This window comes from Gopherus flavomarginatus, chromosome 17, assembly GCF_025201925.1.
Source record: "Gopherus flavomarginatus isolate rGopFla2 chromosome 17, rGopFla2.mat.asm, whole genome shotgun sequence".
In the NCBI taxonomy this organism is placed as follows: Eukaryota; Metazoa; Chordata; order Testudines; family Testudinidae; genus Gopherus; species Gopherus flavomarginatus.
Genome location: NC_066633.1, coordinates 15,025,054 through 15,040,699, shown reverse-complemented (window position 1 = coordinate 15,040,699; position 15,646 = coordinate 15,025,054). Strand labels below are relative to the sequence as shown.

Genomic DNA, 15,646 nt, shown 5'->3' with positions numbered 1-15,646 from the left:
GGGATTTTCTATACAAATTCGTGAGATGCTCTATAGACAGCACAGCAGAAGTGGGTTTTAAGAAGGACATGAAATAAAGGGAATATGGCTTTGGGGATGACTCCAGGGATGTCGGGCCATGCACACAGGGCTGTATGGATAAAGGGAGGGAGGGGATTGATGGAAAGAGTGGCAGACGCTAGAATAGAGATTCCGAATATGAGCAGGGCAGGTGGCAGGGAGACCAACATGCAACTCAACCCAAAGGAGGATAACATTTATACAGAGTCTTGAAGGAGGCGACCAATAGTTCAAATGTGATGCAATAGACAGCGAAGGGATTCAAAAAGAGGAGTGACATAAACAAATGAATGGGCCAGGAAGATGACAATGGCAAAACTGAGCAAAACTCTGGTTTGCTGACTCCTTTTCCTCTAGCCATGGGCATGCATTGGCCAAAATGGAACCATGTTGAGTGCCTAACATTAGATATATCAATTTCTATTGGATTTCAGAGTTGTTGAGCACCCACAATGCTCCCAGGGATTTTTAGGGCACATTTATGCCACTCCGGGCCTTTTACCCAGAACAAAAGGGCCAGAATGGACATGCAGATCTCATCCTATGAGAACTGGAATGATTTTCTGGCCCATCTCAGGTTAATAATGAATCTATTTGATGAGCTATGGAAGATCTCGCATAAGCTGACTATCTACATATCATTGATATGTCTTATTAATATTATAACATAGAGCTGGTTGAAATGTTGATCATATTTCACACTATTTATAAATAGTCTATAAAGGGTTAATGTATTATTCATAGATATTTTAATGGTTAGTTGGTTGTTATAGAGTCTACAGATTGCTTATAACTCTGCTTTATAGCCATATATAACACCATCTGTTGATGTGCTTATAACCATCGCTATCACACGCATTAGTGTCTGCAACATGCATGTGGCATCTATGAATCTTTTCTCAACTCTTTATAAACTATTTCCAAATCACATCTTGAATATAAAGGGCAGCTGAAATATTTACATTTTTTTAAATGAATTTGGAAATTTCAACAAAAAATAGGAATTCTTTTTTCAAATTTATTTTTGAATTTGTTTTGTTTTTGGCTTTCATCCTCCTGACCATCTCTAATTAATCTGTTCACTGTAACCTACAACTAATCCTGCATTTCTTCTTCTATATACTTGATGCCCTCTTTGTAACTAGCTTATGTAACAAAATAGCTTTGTATTGTCATCTATTTAATTTGCCAGTGTTTATTGTACAGTGATATGTGTGATTTTAAGAGACGATAAAGTGTCTAGAGGTTGGAATGGATGCTTTTTTTTTCTTTTTTCTTTAGGAACTGAAATAAATAAATGCATTTGGAATTTCCACTTTTCCTCCCACAATTATGCCCCGCTCCCCCCTCCCTATCAAGCCAATCCTTTATTAGCCACTCAGTAAAAGAATTATTCTTTGTTTTTCTATAGCACTGGACATCCAAAGATCCCAGAACATTTTACAGACATTAATGAATTAAGCCTTGGAATGTCTCTGGGAAGTAGGCAAGTATTGTTATTTCCATTCTACAGGTGTGGAAACTGAGGCATAGAGCGGTGAACTGACTTGCCCAAGGTCACAAAGTGAATCTGTGGCAGAACCACAAACAGAACTCAAATTTTTTCTTACTTCTGAGCTTTAGCTATTAAACTGTGCTTCCAGTACTGTGTGCCCTTCCACCTATATGACTATGCAGACAGCCCACAAACCAGCACCACCATCCCATACACATTATCACAGCTTATAGGACAGTCATCAGTACAACATTTTCCATTCTCAACCGCACCGTGAACCCGCCTCATTACTGTGGGGTTGATTCTGAATAATGCTCATTCTTCATCTCTTGGCTCTATCTATACCGCCCATGACCCAACACTTAATGCAAAACAGCTCTCCATATCTTCTCTCTACCTCTCAAGAGCAAATGTGAGATACAGACCTAAACTAAGGGGTACAATCATTTCAGGGTTCTAAGGAAATTACCCTAAAATCCTGTAGAGTATAATAAAGAGAGACATCCACTCTATCCACCTACAGAATGTAACAGAGAATTATGTCGCCAAGGTAGAATTCTAGAGGCTGGTTTAAACATTCAATGGAAAGAATATCAGTGGCTGTTCAGTTCCATAGGAACTCTGCAGAAGGGAAAAGGTCATTTTGCATTGGATGCCTTTGCCAACTGGCCTACTAGTAAATGTCTGAGCTTCAGCTGTGGCAGGACAGGGACGAACGAGGGGCGGTTTTTGTGAGGCTGGCTGCAGACGCTAGAAAATCCTGTGTTTTGCTTGACGTTGCTGCGTAACATTGGCAGTGGCTTTGTCTCTGAGGATTTTCAATGTAAATGACACGGTTCTAATGTGCTGTGTCCATGTTTCCTCACAGCAAGACACTCTGGGGAAATCACCACTAAACAAGCGACAGTGTTCCAATTAGGGAAGGGTGAGCTCTTTTTTGCCTAATTTCGAACCCACTCGAAATTCGCGGGTCGGAATGGCTGATTCAAATTCTAGCAACACCGGGCTTTGGAGCTGCAGTGGGAAAAGGGGCAGAGAGGGCAAAGCACATGGTAAGACCCAGGGTATAAAAGGTGCAGAGAGCCTGAGCAACAAACACAAGGAGTCTGTGAAACAAAGCACAGAGGGGGAAGAGTCCAATGAAAACACTCCACATACAGGACACTCCCATGTTCCACCCCAGATTCTCAGGGCGGCTTCGCTATCCTTAATGCAGAGCACTGGCTTCCCTTTAGCTAGGTGAATAAAAAGAGTGATTGAGAATCACCCTTGAGGAGGAAACTTGTCTTTAAAGCAGAATCCGATACTTGGTGAACTCCAGCTTGCTTTGCAGACCCGGGCAGTAGATTGTGGAGCCCGCAAAATGAGATTTGCCCACCACAATGCTAACAACCCACTATGTTCTGGATGGTTTGAGGGCTGTGAGCCAGATCTTCAGCTGCTATAAACTGGTAGAGCTCCATTGAATTTAAAAGGACCACACTGATTTACACCTGCTGAGGACTTAGAAATATGGGCCCGATTTTCTAGTGCTCGGCACCCACAATTGGAACCAGATTTTTAAAAAGTCCTCAGTACCCAGTTGAACAGCTAAATAAAGGCTTGATTCTGCTCCATTCAAATCAATGGCAGATTGGTTTTGATTTTGGGTTTTTTTCCCCAGTGACTTGAGCGGAAGCAGGATCAAGGCCAAGGGAAGCAGATTTTCAAAAGGGAGCCGCTCCCAGCAACTCCAGTGTTGACACAGATGCCTGGATTTTCAAAAGAGCTCAGCTTCTTTATAGGCTCCTAACCTAAACCAGCTCAGCGTCCTGCATGCTCTATAGTGATTTACTATTATTGCTCGTTCAGAAGAACTTGTCCTTGGGGTGATTTGTGTCTGTCCAACTCTGCCACGTCCTTTCTTGCCTCACACCGTCCAACTACCTCCATTGCCATAACCGTGACATTATCCCCTAGCTGTGAGCTCTCTGACCCACCTCACGTTTTCTATGTCTTGTGAATCATGACATCATCCCAGCTCTCTCGATTCCAGCAGCTGCAGAATGTACTGCTCACCTCCCATCCTTTGGGATACTACGGTGGCAGATGCCTTAGAAACATCACAGACAAACAGGTCCATCACTGTTTCTCCTATGCCTTTTAGGGTCTGGTTTGAAACTGCTCTCAGCTTCCTTAATCCTTTATGGGTTTGTTGGGGTCTATCACAGAGATTCTCTGGCTACTCTCAACCCTGCCACTTCTCATCAACCCAGTCGCACTATCTCACTGAGCTAGGTACGAGAGCCTTCTCCTCTGCAGTCTCTGCCATCTGCAAAGGGCTTGTCTCTCGTGACCCCTGAATGAATTTCCGTCTCATTTCCTATCTAATTTGAAAACACAAACTTCCTTGGGTTCCTCTTAATACTTCCCTCATTCCGCTGTTAACCCCACACCTCCATTTAACGCCATTATTTAACTCCACAAAATAACGTTGGAATGCATGGCGCATTTCACCTGTACCTGTCTATCTGTATTTTACTGTGAGCGTTCACTGATTTATGCTCGGGCATATATATAGACAGACTTGGGTGTGTTTGAGCACGTATCAGGCATACAGTGGGAGGCATTTTCCTTCCCTCCATGGCCCCTTTATACCAGTGGGATGGCCTCCGGGGCAATAAAAGCCCCTTAGCTGGCCAGGGAGAGTTCTCTTGGAGCAGACACTGCATAGAAGAGTCATAAGCAGGCCTGCACCACTCTCCTTGAAGCCCCTAATATACTTGGGGATGCTGAAGGTGTCCCAAGAGCAGAAATGGAGTCCCTACACAGATGTGTTCTCTGCCGCAAGGAGATGTGGACCCCGTGGGGGAAATGGGACAGCAAAAACTGGAGCAGCAGGAGGATGCTTCTTTCCCCCGAGAAGTTCTGAATGGGGAAAGCAGAACAGTGTCTGTGGGCTATGCTTGTCTGGGCCATACCTGCTGGAGGCGCAGTGCAGCATCTCAGCCAGTATATTGTGGGGTTATTCTACATCAGCAGATGCTTCTGGAATAGTGCCTCCTAGGGAACATTGTGTGTGTGCGTACTCTATCTTTTTTGTTTTTACTGAGTGTGAGTGCAATGCGCTATCTTTACGTCCGTGTTACATTCCTACCTATTTGTTTGTGTTTGCGTGTTCATTGGCGCCTTATGCAATTGTATTCCAGGGCCCATCCACATGTGTAGATATGCATGTGTGTATAGGAGCCCTACCACCTCCCACACAATTATCATAATATTTAGGGGGGTGGTTTCCTCAGCTTCTATAAACAAGAGATTGCATGAGAATCTCAGCTTCCATTAATGCAAATAAGTTTTTTGCAAAGACAAGGCTGAAAACACGAAGTGAATGAAGCCTAAAGGCTTAGAAATCAGAAGGCAAATGCAAAGAACCCAACACTTATTATTTTTGTTAAAAAAAAGTCTCCTGATTTTTAAGCCAATCTCATGATTTTGGGGGCGGGGCTCACTTGTGTTTTGGAGTTCTTGGGGTGGGTAGTACTTCTAGAGGTAAATATTAGTTATGTGAAAACTGGAATGTTGGTATGTGTCTGTAAGAGGTATACTTAAACCTAACATGGGGAGGTGGACTAGATGACCTTCCATGGTCCCTCCTGCCCCGACATTTCTGTGATTGTATAGATTGATATGTCAGCTTGTGAATGCATGCATAGTAAGCAGATGGCTGGGTGTGCATATAGAATTGCATTCAAGTTCGTGTGCACAGTGCTAGATGTATTCTGATGTGCTCGTTTCTGCATCCATGTATTTAATCTTTGCCCATATATGACACATTCACATGCACATCGAACAGGTTCTCCCCTGAGCTCCTGTCCGTCTCTCTATATTGTTTTTATGTTGTGGTAATCACCTGGGTACCTACGCACCTCCATTGCTTACGTCAGAGCTTTACATCTACTGTATCTGAGTCTTTGAAGCAGATGTCATTATTAACGAAAGGCAGCAGATAGTCCAGAAGCACTCCTAGACTGAATGAGGGCATTGGCGGGTCTCAACCAATGACCAGCATCTACTGTGACTGAAAGAGTGACCCCTCAGAGTTCCCACTGCCTGCAAAGCTATGAACTCTGTAAGAAACCAACATACCTGTATATTTTATATCTGGTTGTAAATCCTTGACGATGTCTTTCCACAAAGGATAAGTAGCTCCGTGAGTGGTGGAAAGGCCCCCTGTCTGATATAAGCCAATCAAATTCCTTGGAGACATGTTGGTTGGTAACAGCTGGTTCCTGGTGGGAGGGCTGTACTATTATATGGTCCCATATAAACAGGAAGTAGAGGAACTCAACAAACCTCCAGTTCATGCTTTTCTGTCTGCCTTTTTCCTCTCATTCTTGCTCCATTCTATGGAGTCCTGTGGAGGAAGACAGGAAGGGAGGGGAAGAGGAAAGAGAGAGAGAAGAGAAAGAATAGAGGAAAGAAATAGAAGAAAAAAGAGAGAGAAGAAAGAAAAATGGTTACACATGTAATCATAGAAATGTTTTTTGTTGCTGTTAATTATTTCAAATACGTGGCACAACATGAAAACAAACTTTAAACCAGGTTTTAAATGCCCTTGGTCTACTGGTATTGAGGTTCTGGGTATCTAACTGTATTTCATTGTTTGATATGTACTTCTGTGGGGCGTTTATCCCTTCTCTCAGAGCATGCATTGCCCTGTGAAACAGCTAGGTCAGGACCCAAATGCACCTCACCCTGTTCCCCCAGTTACTTCTCTCAGGAAAGTTCTCTGCAATGCGGCAGTGGGGAGAGGAGACGGGATACACAAGGTGGCTGCACCTCGGGCTTCAATTATATGTTTAACATCCCTTTAATGCAGTGCCAGATAAATGTGTCTTCTGCTTTCATCTATCTCCGATGATCTGTAATCCATACCCCATGCAACCTGAGCTCTTACTTTAAAGTCATGCCAAAAAAAGAGAAATAAAATAAAATCAGTATCCTGTTTTCAGAGACAACAACAAAAAACAATCCTGCAGAACTCTGAAAGATAAAGATCACACCAGGCAGCTGGCTTGACAGACTAGGCCTTTGAGGAGTGGGGGCAAATGAACCATTATTTTGTTATTTCTATTAACGTAACGTACAGAGGCTTCAACTAAGGTGAAGGCCCCATTGCGTTAGGCAGTGCACGTGCATGTCGTAAGGGACAGCTCTGCCCTGAAGAGCTTGAAGTCTAGGCAAGACACAGCAGGTCAGCGGCGGAACTTGCAACTCCCATCCCAGTGCTCTCACCATTAGCTCTTGCTGCCTCCCCACTCACACCATTGACACTATGCCCCCTACTGGGTAATGCTTGGCATTACGTTAGTGGATGGTGAATGGAGTTATTAGGAACACAGCAGGAATGGTCCTTATCCTTCTGTTTCGTGACAAAGATACAAGGCAGGAGGGCACAACAGGGTCCCAGATTGTATCAATTATCTATTCATCACTGACAAAGTCTTCTTTTCTAAATTCCAGCTGTATAAGGTTTTGTTGGAAGAGGGATATGTGTATCAATTATCTATTCATCACTGACAAAGTCTTCTTTTCTAAATTCCAGCTGTATAAGGTTTTGTTGGAAGAGGGATATGTGTGAGCGGGGCTGTATATGAGTGTGACATGTGTGCTCTGCACAGGTACAACTCCCAGAGTGTTTGTGTGTGTGTGTGAGAGAGAGAGGGAGAGAGAGAGAGATCCAAACTGCTGGTGTTTGTGTGTGTGTGTGAGAGAGAGAAACAAAGTACCTGTGTGTGTGTGTGTATGTGAGAGAGGGAGAGAGAGAGCCAAAGTGCCTGTGTGTGTGTGTGTGTATGTGTGAAAGAGAGAGAGAGAGAGATACAAAGTACCTGTGTGCGTGTGTGTATGTGAGAGAGGGAGAGAGAGATACAAAGTGCCTGTGTGTGTGTGTGTGTGTGTGTGTGTGTGTGTGTGTGTGTGTGTGAGAGAGAGAGAGAGAGAGAGAGAGAGAGAGAGAGATCCAAACTGCTGGTGTTTGTGTGTGTGTGTGTGTGAGAGAGAGATACAAAGTACCTCTGTGTGTGTGTGTATGTGAGAGAGGGAGAGAGAGATACAAAGTGTGTGTGTGTGTGTGTGTGTGTGAGAAAGAGAGAGAAAGAGAGATCTAAAGTGCTGGTGTTTGTGTGAATATGGATTTATGTTATTGGGAAGGCATATATGAGACTGGCATGAGGCTACAGCATGTGATTGTGAATGTGTATGTGTTTGCTCGGGTGCAGCAAAATCCAGCATGTGACTGGGCGTTGGTGGCGGTGAGTGTGTGACGGGAGCATGTGGGAGTCTGCACGTGTGCACAGCATATGTTTGTGCTGCTGCAAGCGAGCTCCGCGGCACTGTAGAAAGCTAAATACTCCATGTAGCCTGTTTAAAATGTTCTGTTGAACAATTCCCCACCAGCTAAAGTTACACCACATGAAAAATGAAAGCATTAAACATAAGAGAGGCAATGAGTGTCATCCTAGAACGGTCTCTGTTAGCTTTCTCCACTGGACGGGTTTGAACCTCCCTCCAGTTACTGTGGTGGAATATTACTATTAATTGTCTTGTGGTAGTGCCGAGCGGGCCTAGTAAGGAGGAAGATTACATCTCTAAGCTGGAGAACTGCAATCAGTTCCTGCCTCTGCCTCTCCTGTCTCATTGTGTGACTTTAGACAAGTCACTTTAATCACTTTGTGCCCCCAATTCCTTGTCTGCCGAATGCGGCTAAATCTTCCCTGCCTCACAAAGATGTAGAGTGTGCTTTGCTCCAGAACTACAGAGATGTGCTCCATAGCCATCCCGAGGTAGATAGTGTGAGGCTTTGCACAAACCAATAGCAACAGACAGTCCATGTGCCAGAGCTGGCAAACTACATTGATGAGCCAATCAAAGGGTGGAAGGGAAGACACAGGCATAGAGGGAGAGGTGAAGTGACTAGTGGTCACACAGACGGTCAATGGCACCACTAGGGCCAGAACCAAAGTCTCATGGCCACTAGACCATGCTGCTGCTCAATATCATGGGATGATTTAGTTGGGGTTGGTCCTGCTTTGAGCAGGGGGTTGGACTAGATACCTCCTGAGGTACCTTCCAGCCCGGATAGTCTATGATTCTCTGAATATCATGGCTGTCCTCAACATGTGCAATCTTCCAAATACTTTCCAGACAGCTCAGGATGCTCCTGTCAGGTAGGGGAGCATGAGGAAATCAAGGCAGATAGAGAAACAGAGGTAGGAGTAGGGAGAAGAACCGAGAGCAGCTGGGTACAGTCGTTGGGTAGGCAGCTACACCGATGTATATCAAAATGAAAAAAGGAGTTTAAATAAAATATCATGGAAACACTACAGGCAGATGTTTAACAGGAAAAAAACAACAGAAATAGGCAGAGGTTAAAATAAATAGACAAAAATGAGACAAATTAATAAACAGAATGTAGGAAGTGATTAAAATAAAGATGGAAATAATAAAACAGCCCCAACAGGACGTACTCTGTACCACCTTGTACCATAGCTCAGGAGGTTATCCTTGTAACCTAGGTTCCCCTTTCTTCCTCTCTCCTGTCTTCCTTCTTTCTCTCTTGTCTCTTCCCAGAATGTAAACAGAGTTGGCTGAAAATTTCAAATTCATATTTTTCCATTTCAAATTATTTTTTTTCAAAATTTCAATAAAAATGGCAAAATATTGTTTTGTTTTGTTTTCAAACATAATCGCCTCCTTCTTTTGCTTAACTATTTGTAAGTGCTCTGAGGCAGGGATTATGGCTTCTGAGATGTTTCGACAGCACCAGGCATAACGCGCCCTGACCCTGACGGGCTGCTTTGGGCTCTGCACACAATAGTAATTAATAGTAAGACTAAAGACAGGAATGATTTGCCTGGTGCCATAGCGGGAGTTAATGTCTGAGGCTGGATGAGGAGAACTCATATGTTCTTAGATATCTTCTGATCCTGGGTTCAGAGTCAGGATTAGAACTCAGGACGGAGTGCTTAGCTTCTAGCCATCTGTTCAGGCCACACCTCTGTTTCTCAGATTCTGAGCACAAATGATACGCTTCCACCACAAAATGAAAAGTTATAAGTTCACCCTCCTCCATTAGATAAGCATCAGAATCCGTCTCCACTAATGATCAGCTGTAGTGCACACACAGACCTAACTATGCCTGTTGTTTGGTTATTGAATCCTCCAGTAACTACCTCATTTGTCAGCCTCCTTGGATCAGTTCTTTAAGCCCTCTTCTTTCTACTGAATTGCTACCAGGCTGGGAGGATGGGCTTTTTGTATTAAAGTGTGGAGTGATACTTGACCTCCAATCCCGTGTCCAGTTCATGTCCATTGTGGAATGCTAGGTGGAATGGCTGTAATACTCCTCAGTCACATCAGCCATCTACTCTCTCCGATGTGGCATTGCACAGTATTTTGGTTGTCTCTGTTTACCCGAGACCAAAGATAGGAACACACAGAGAATGATTATCTGCCCTCCACCATGTTTGTTGAAGTTGGGCTTGGGGTAATGATGAAAAGAGCTTGAGTGATTCCTAACCCTGCATACAGATCTTCATCCAAACAGTCATCACTTGCCAGACCTTAATCAACATGGGGACCAGATCCCTCCCAGACAGTAGGAAGATGTGGGCAAACCTGGGTTCTGGATGTACACTGGAAGAAAAAGTGTTCTGAGCAAAGAGCAGAAGTTGGGTAAAGGAAGAAGAAATAACATGACTTTCACCACCAGTCTAGACAATTATATCACAATCAAGTTAAATTTTTTATTAGTGTCTTTTCTCCCCATAGCTGCTGAAAAGATGTTGCTTGGCATTAAACATTAATATGCACTACAGGGCTGGTCCCCGTGGAAGCCATAAAAACCTACTAAGTGGGATTATTTTGTGTTTAAGACAATATTGCGAGGTCTATTAAATCTAACTGCTAACAACCTCAAGTCTCAAATTAATGTGTAATATGGCATTCTGGAGCTGCCCCAATCCTGGAACCATCTCAGAGACTTTGCAGAGATTGTGTGGGGGTCAGAAGAGGGGAGGGACGTCCCCAGATTTATAACCCTTGGGTCCAAATCTATCCAAAAATAACACCTGGTGCAACACTAATGCCTTAGAATGAAGGATGGCAATGGCCTTGTGGTTTATCTGCCTGGCCTTTTTAGACTGTAATCTCTTTGGGGCAGGGACTGTCTCTTGCTGTATGTTTCTACTACACTTAGCAAAATACAGCCCTGCAGTCAGTTGGGCTCTCTAGGCACTGCTGTAATAGAAATACTTAATAATAACTAGCACAATAATACTTAACACAAAGAACCAGTGATCCCTGTTTATCATATGGCAGATGTATTCAGTTGAGAACATCCTGGCACAGCGGCCTGGTACCAGACCCTTATAAATTCATATAGCCAATGTGAACATGCACAGTGTGCCAGAATAATGGTCCTTAAAGAATCTGAATGGAAGGTGAGTGAGATACTGATCAGAGTTAAGATGAACAGTCAACACGGTATGGACAGCATGTTGAGGGCCCACTTCTCAGTTACAGTAAAGTTCTATCACACCATTTTGCTAATGTAAACTTTCCTTTAAGTTGGTGTAAATTTACATCCAAATTACGGTCCCTTTGCACTGCCAGAGTGATGTAAACTGGTCTTTGTGTAGATGAGAATTCAGGCCTGAATGTTTAAAATTTGTCCCCCGCCTTGTAATTCTCTTTCTTTGAGAACTCTGAGGTTTTGTAGCAAAAAGAGGCCAATTCTTTGTGTTAAATGGAAGTTACCATTTAATGTTTGAATTCACATTTAATTTCATCATGATCGATAGCTGCATGTTTGCTCATTATATTCTGTACTTCTGCTGCCATAAGACAGAAGCTTTGATCCAAGGAGTTGGAATTGCATTGCAAACATAAATGGAAGCTCTCAATGTCTCAGTGAGGTACCTAACCACCATGATCCGCATTTGTTTCTGAAATAAAATTGTGAAAAAACAGGTGTGTGCTTGACCGCTCTGAAGATAATGGTTGTAAGGTATTCAGATACCATGTGAGATAGATACAGGTGATAGATTTTACAGATAACAAAACTATTATTATCCCTATTTTGCAGAGGGACATTGACTTGCCAAAGATGACAGTTGAAGAGGGGAAACAAGAATCCAGAGATCCTGACTCCCAATTACCAGCTCTAAACACCTTCTTTGGAATACCACCAAGGCCCTTGTTCTAACCTCTTCACCTCCAATTTATCCCTTATATTTGATAAATTAGAGAGATCCTTCACACATACCCAGTGTTCTCTCATGCTCCTTGTTGTACACTATTGCCATCAGAAATGCAGCCTCAAGAAAGAGAAATTACAGCATACATTGTTTGCAGTAAAGAAATGAGTCCTGTATCTCTTTTAGCTTCATGCACCAATTATTTTTCCTTGTGTCCCACATGTGGTTCTTGACAGGCTGAGCGAGGTGTTTTGCCTGCTGCACTTTACCAGAGGGAAGGGAATAACAAATGCTATTTGTGTCTGAAATACTTCTGTGCTGCAGCAACTTCACAACTTGCCACAGGATGCTGATAAATTAGCAAAGGAGATGGTCATAGGAGACATTAGGACTACATCTTGAATGAGGTTAAACACTCTGGCCCCAATTCAGCAAACAGGTTAAGCCCACACTTAACTTTAAGCCACACCTTGCAGGATCACACCCTCAGTATAATGGTTGGTATATATGCATGCCATTGCCCTCAACTGGATGCAACTGGAGTTGCTCAACTCTTTATCCTACACCCTAGGTAAGTATCTGATGTCCCTATATCTCAAATGATAGGGGATCAGTGTATTTGGAGTACAGTAGAACCTCCGAGTTACGAACTCCAGAGTTATGAACTGATGAGTTAACCACACACCTCGTTTGGAACCAGAAGTACACAACAGGCAGCAACAGAGATACCAAAAAAAAAAAGCAAATACAGTAGAGCACTGTGTTAAATGTAAACTAGTAAAACAGGGAAAGCAGCATTTTTCTTCTGCATAGTAAGTTTCGAAGCTCCATGAAGTCCATGTTCAGTTGTAAACTTTGGAAAGAACAACCATAGCGTTTTGTTCAGAGTTGCGAACAACCTTCATTCCCCAGGTGTTCATAACTCTTAGGTTCTTCTGTAAAAGGATGGAAGGTGCAGCCCAGCTGTTGCCATGAATTTCTGAATGTGCACCATAGTTACAAATGTGATAGCCCAGGAGACACCAATTACTTATATTCTGGAAAGGGAGATTAACATCAAGCACACACATCTGTTCCAGGTAGCAAGAGGTGAACCTCAAAGGTCTCAGAAGTTCCATTCAGATAAGTCCCAGCAGTTGCACTACTTAGCCAGTTAGCTCTGCAACGCTGGCAACCACATGGGAATAGACCTCCTGCAAGACCAGCGGTACATCCTGCTTCCATCTGGGTTGGAAACACTCTGACAACAACCTTGCATCCAGTATTTTGGCTCTTCTGTTTCTGGTGCCAGAGAGAGCCAGGAGTGAAGTGGCAGGGACAAAATGAAAATAGATAATAATAAGACTAAGTTAACCAAACTTTTCTGAGCCTCACAAAAGTATGGCCTAGGTGGTTTTCAGTCAAACATTGTCCTGAACCTGAAATTATTATTAATAATGTAAAATTATTATCTAAAATATTATCCAAATATTATCTAGTCCTGCCCTCCATAGTTTCATGATAAGTTAGGTTACACCAAAATAATAAGAGCTAGTATTTACATAGGATTTTTTAGCATCCATCTAGGCACTTATGTGCCCGCACATCACCAGAGTATCTGTCTCACAAACATTAATGGATTTTATCCTCACAACATCCCTATGAGGTAGAGAAGTAGTTCTCTACCCATTTTACAGATGGGGAACTGAGACACAGAGAGAGCAAGGCTTGGTCTATATATAAATCTTAGCCCTGGTCTACACAGCGGGGGAGGGGATTAATCTAAGTTACACAACTTCAGCTATATGAATAATGTAGCTGAAGTCGACTTACTTAGATCGATTTACTGTGGTGTCTTCACCTCGGTGAGTCAACTGCTGCCGCTCCCCCATCGACTCTGCTTGTGCCTCTCGTGGCAGTGGAGTACAGGAGTCGACGGGGAAAGCGCTTGGGGGTCGATTTATCTCGTCTAGACTAGATGTGATAAATCGGTCTCCGCTGGATCGATTGCTGCCCATCGATCCGGCGGGTAGTGTAGATCCCTTAGATCAACCTATGTCACTCAGAGGTGTCACAAATTCACACCGGAAGAGACACACATCTAAGCCCCGGTACAGATACCACTAGGTTGATGGAAGAATTTTTCAGTCAGTTTAGCTACTGCCTTTCAAAGGGATGAATTTACTGCAGTGACAGAAGAACCCCTTCCATCACTGTAGCTTCTACACTACAACTGTACAGTGGCACAGTTGCCGCAGCATTTCTAGTGCAGACATCCCCATAGTGACTTGTCCAAGGTCACACAGGGATCCAGTGACTGAGCCAGGAATTGAACTAGGTCACCTGAGTTCCTGTCCAGTGTTCTGTCCATTACATTATCTTTCCTTCATGCTGCTCTTCCAAAATTAACTTAGCCTCATTACTGCTGCTGAGTGGACATTTTCTGATTAAACTTTTTTTTTCCTGACAAAATGCCAATTTGTCAAATGCAAAAATGTTTCACAGAAACGTGAATTTTGACAAAATTCCAGTAGAAAGGAAGGAAGGAAGAAAGAAAGAAAGAAAGAAAGGAATGTTTTGTTGGAAATACCGGAAGTGTGGGTCATGTATAGTGAATGAGTTTGGACATACCAGGGTAATATTTATGCTAACCTAACTGCTTTCAGCCTATTATTTGCTTAGCATGAGCATTGCTTGCTAAATTAATCTGTTATGTGGGAGGAAGGTGATGTTTTGTGCTGTGTTAAATGGCATAGATAAGAGAAAGTTAATCAGTACAATAAATACACAAAAGGTGCTGACAAAAAGTCACCATACTGAAAGCAAGGAAGGTCTTGGTGCGGAGTGAGGTAACATGAAAATAGCTTGGACAGCAAAACTTATGTAAACTGAAGTTATGCAAGATACAATGCTTAATAATTGATTGGATGGTTGCTCTAATGTGAAAAAGGTATAAATATGCTAGAGTGTAAAGCATAGCTGGAGCCTCATAGGAGAAATCCATTGTGATGTGCCTACGCCCCAAGGGAAGGTAATTGGCCAGTATCTTTTTCTGTACATCTGGCATTCATCGCTTTTATAGCAAATGTGAATGCAAGGCCATGCTTTTGGTTCAAATCAAGATCTGCATTAATAAACCCAAGTATCTCCGCTCCTAGGGTATTATATGCCAGACCCAACAGTTTCAATTTGCTGTTTCAAAATGACTTTTGGTTTCAAAGTTTTAAATTTTATATTACGTAATATAAACATCTTAAAAAGTCAAAATCAGAAAGAAACATTTCAGTTTTACTGAAACAAAATGTTATGAGCAATACAAAATATGTTTGTTTGTTTTTTCAGAATTTTCTTTCGGTGGAAATTTCAGCGGGTTTTTTTGTTTGTTTGTTTGTTTTGTTTTTTAGCGTTTTTTTTCTTTAGTTCCATTTTCAAATGGAAAAAAAAAATTCTGGAATTTTCCACCACATGGAAAATCTAGTTCCTGCCCAACTCTATTAGCCATATACCATGAGCTAGCTAAAACGCTATATCATTATTTCACTATCAACTGGGGAAATTGAGGCACAGAGTGTGTTTAAGTGATTTGCCCAAGGTCATACAGAAACTATGTTACACCCCAGATTAGAGCTCAAGAGGTTTTGGCTCCCACTATAATGCTTGATCCAGATATTCTCAGAAGAAAAATACTCTGTCTTTTTGCACACCATTCTATCGCAACCACTCGGGCCAATGGGGAGTGGTGTGGGAAGAGGGAAAACAGACCTGTTATTGCACCCAACAGTGAGAGCTGACTCTCTGCTCCAAAATGAACAATATGAAAACTGCAAACATTGTCTTTAGCCTGATATTCATAGTGACATTTCTATTGTCC

General features: G+C 42.6%; 1 protein-coding gene across 1 annotated transcript in view; it reads right to left on the bottom strand.

The window, feature by feature from the left end:
- BRINP1 (BMP/retinoic acid inducible neural specific 1) overlaps nucleotides 1–15,646 on the bottom strand; it is a 94,171-nt gene that overhangs the window by 59,772 nt on the left and 18,753 nt on the right. Inside the window, exon 2 of the mRNA XM_050926903.1 lies at nucleotides 5,684–5,951. Coding sequence (XP_050782860.1) covers nucleotides 5,684–5,901 — 218 coding nt within the window. The 5' untranslated portion in view covers nucleotides 5,902–5,951. The remainder of the gene's footprint in view (nucleotides 1–5,683; nucleotides 5,952–15,646) is intronic.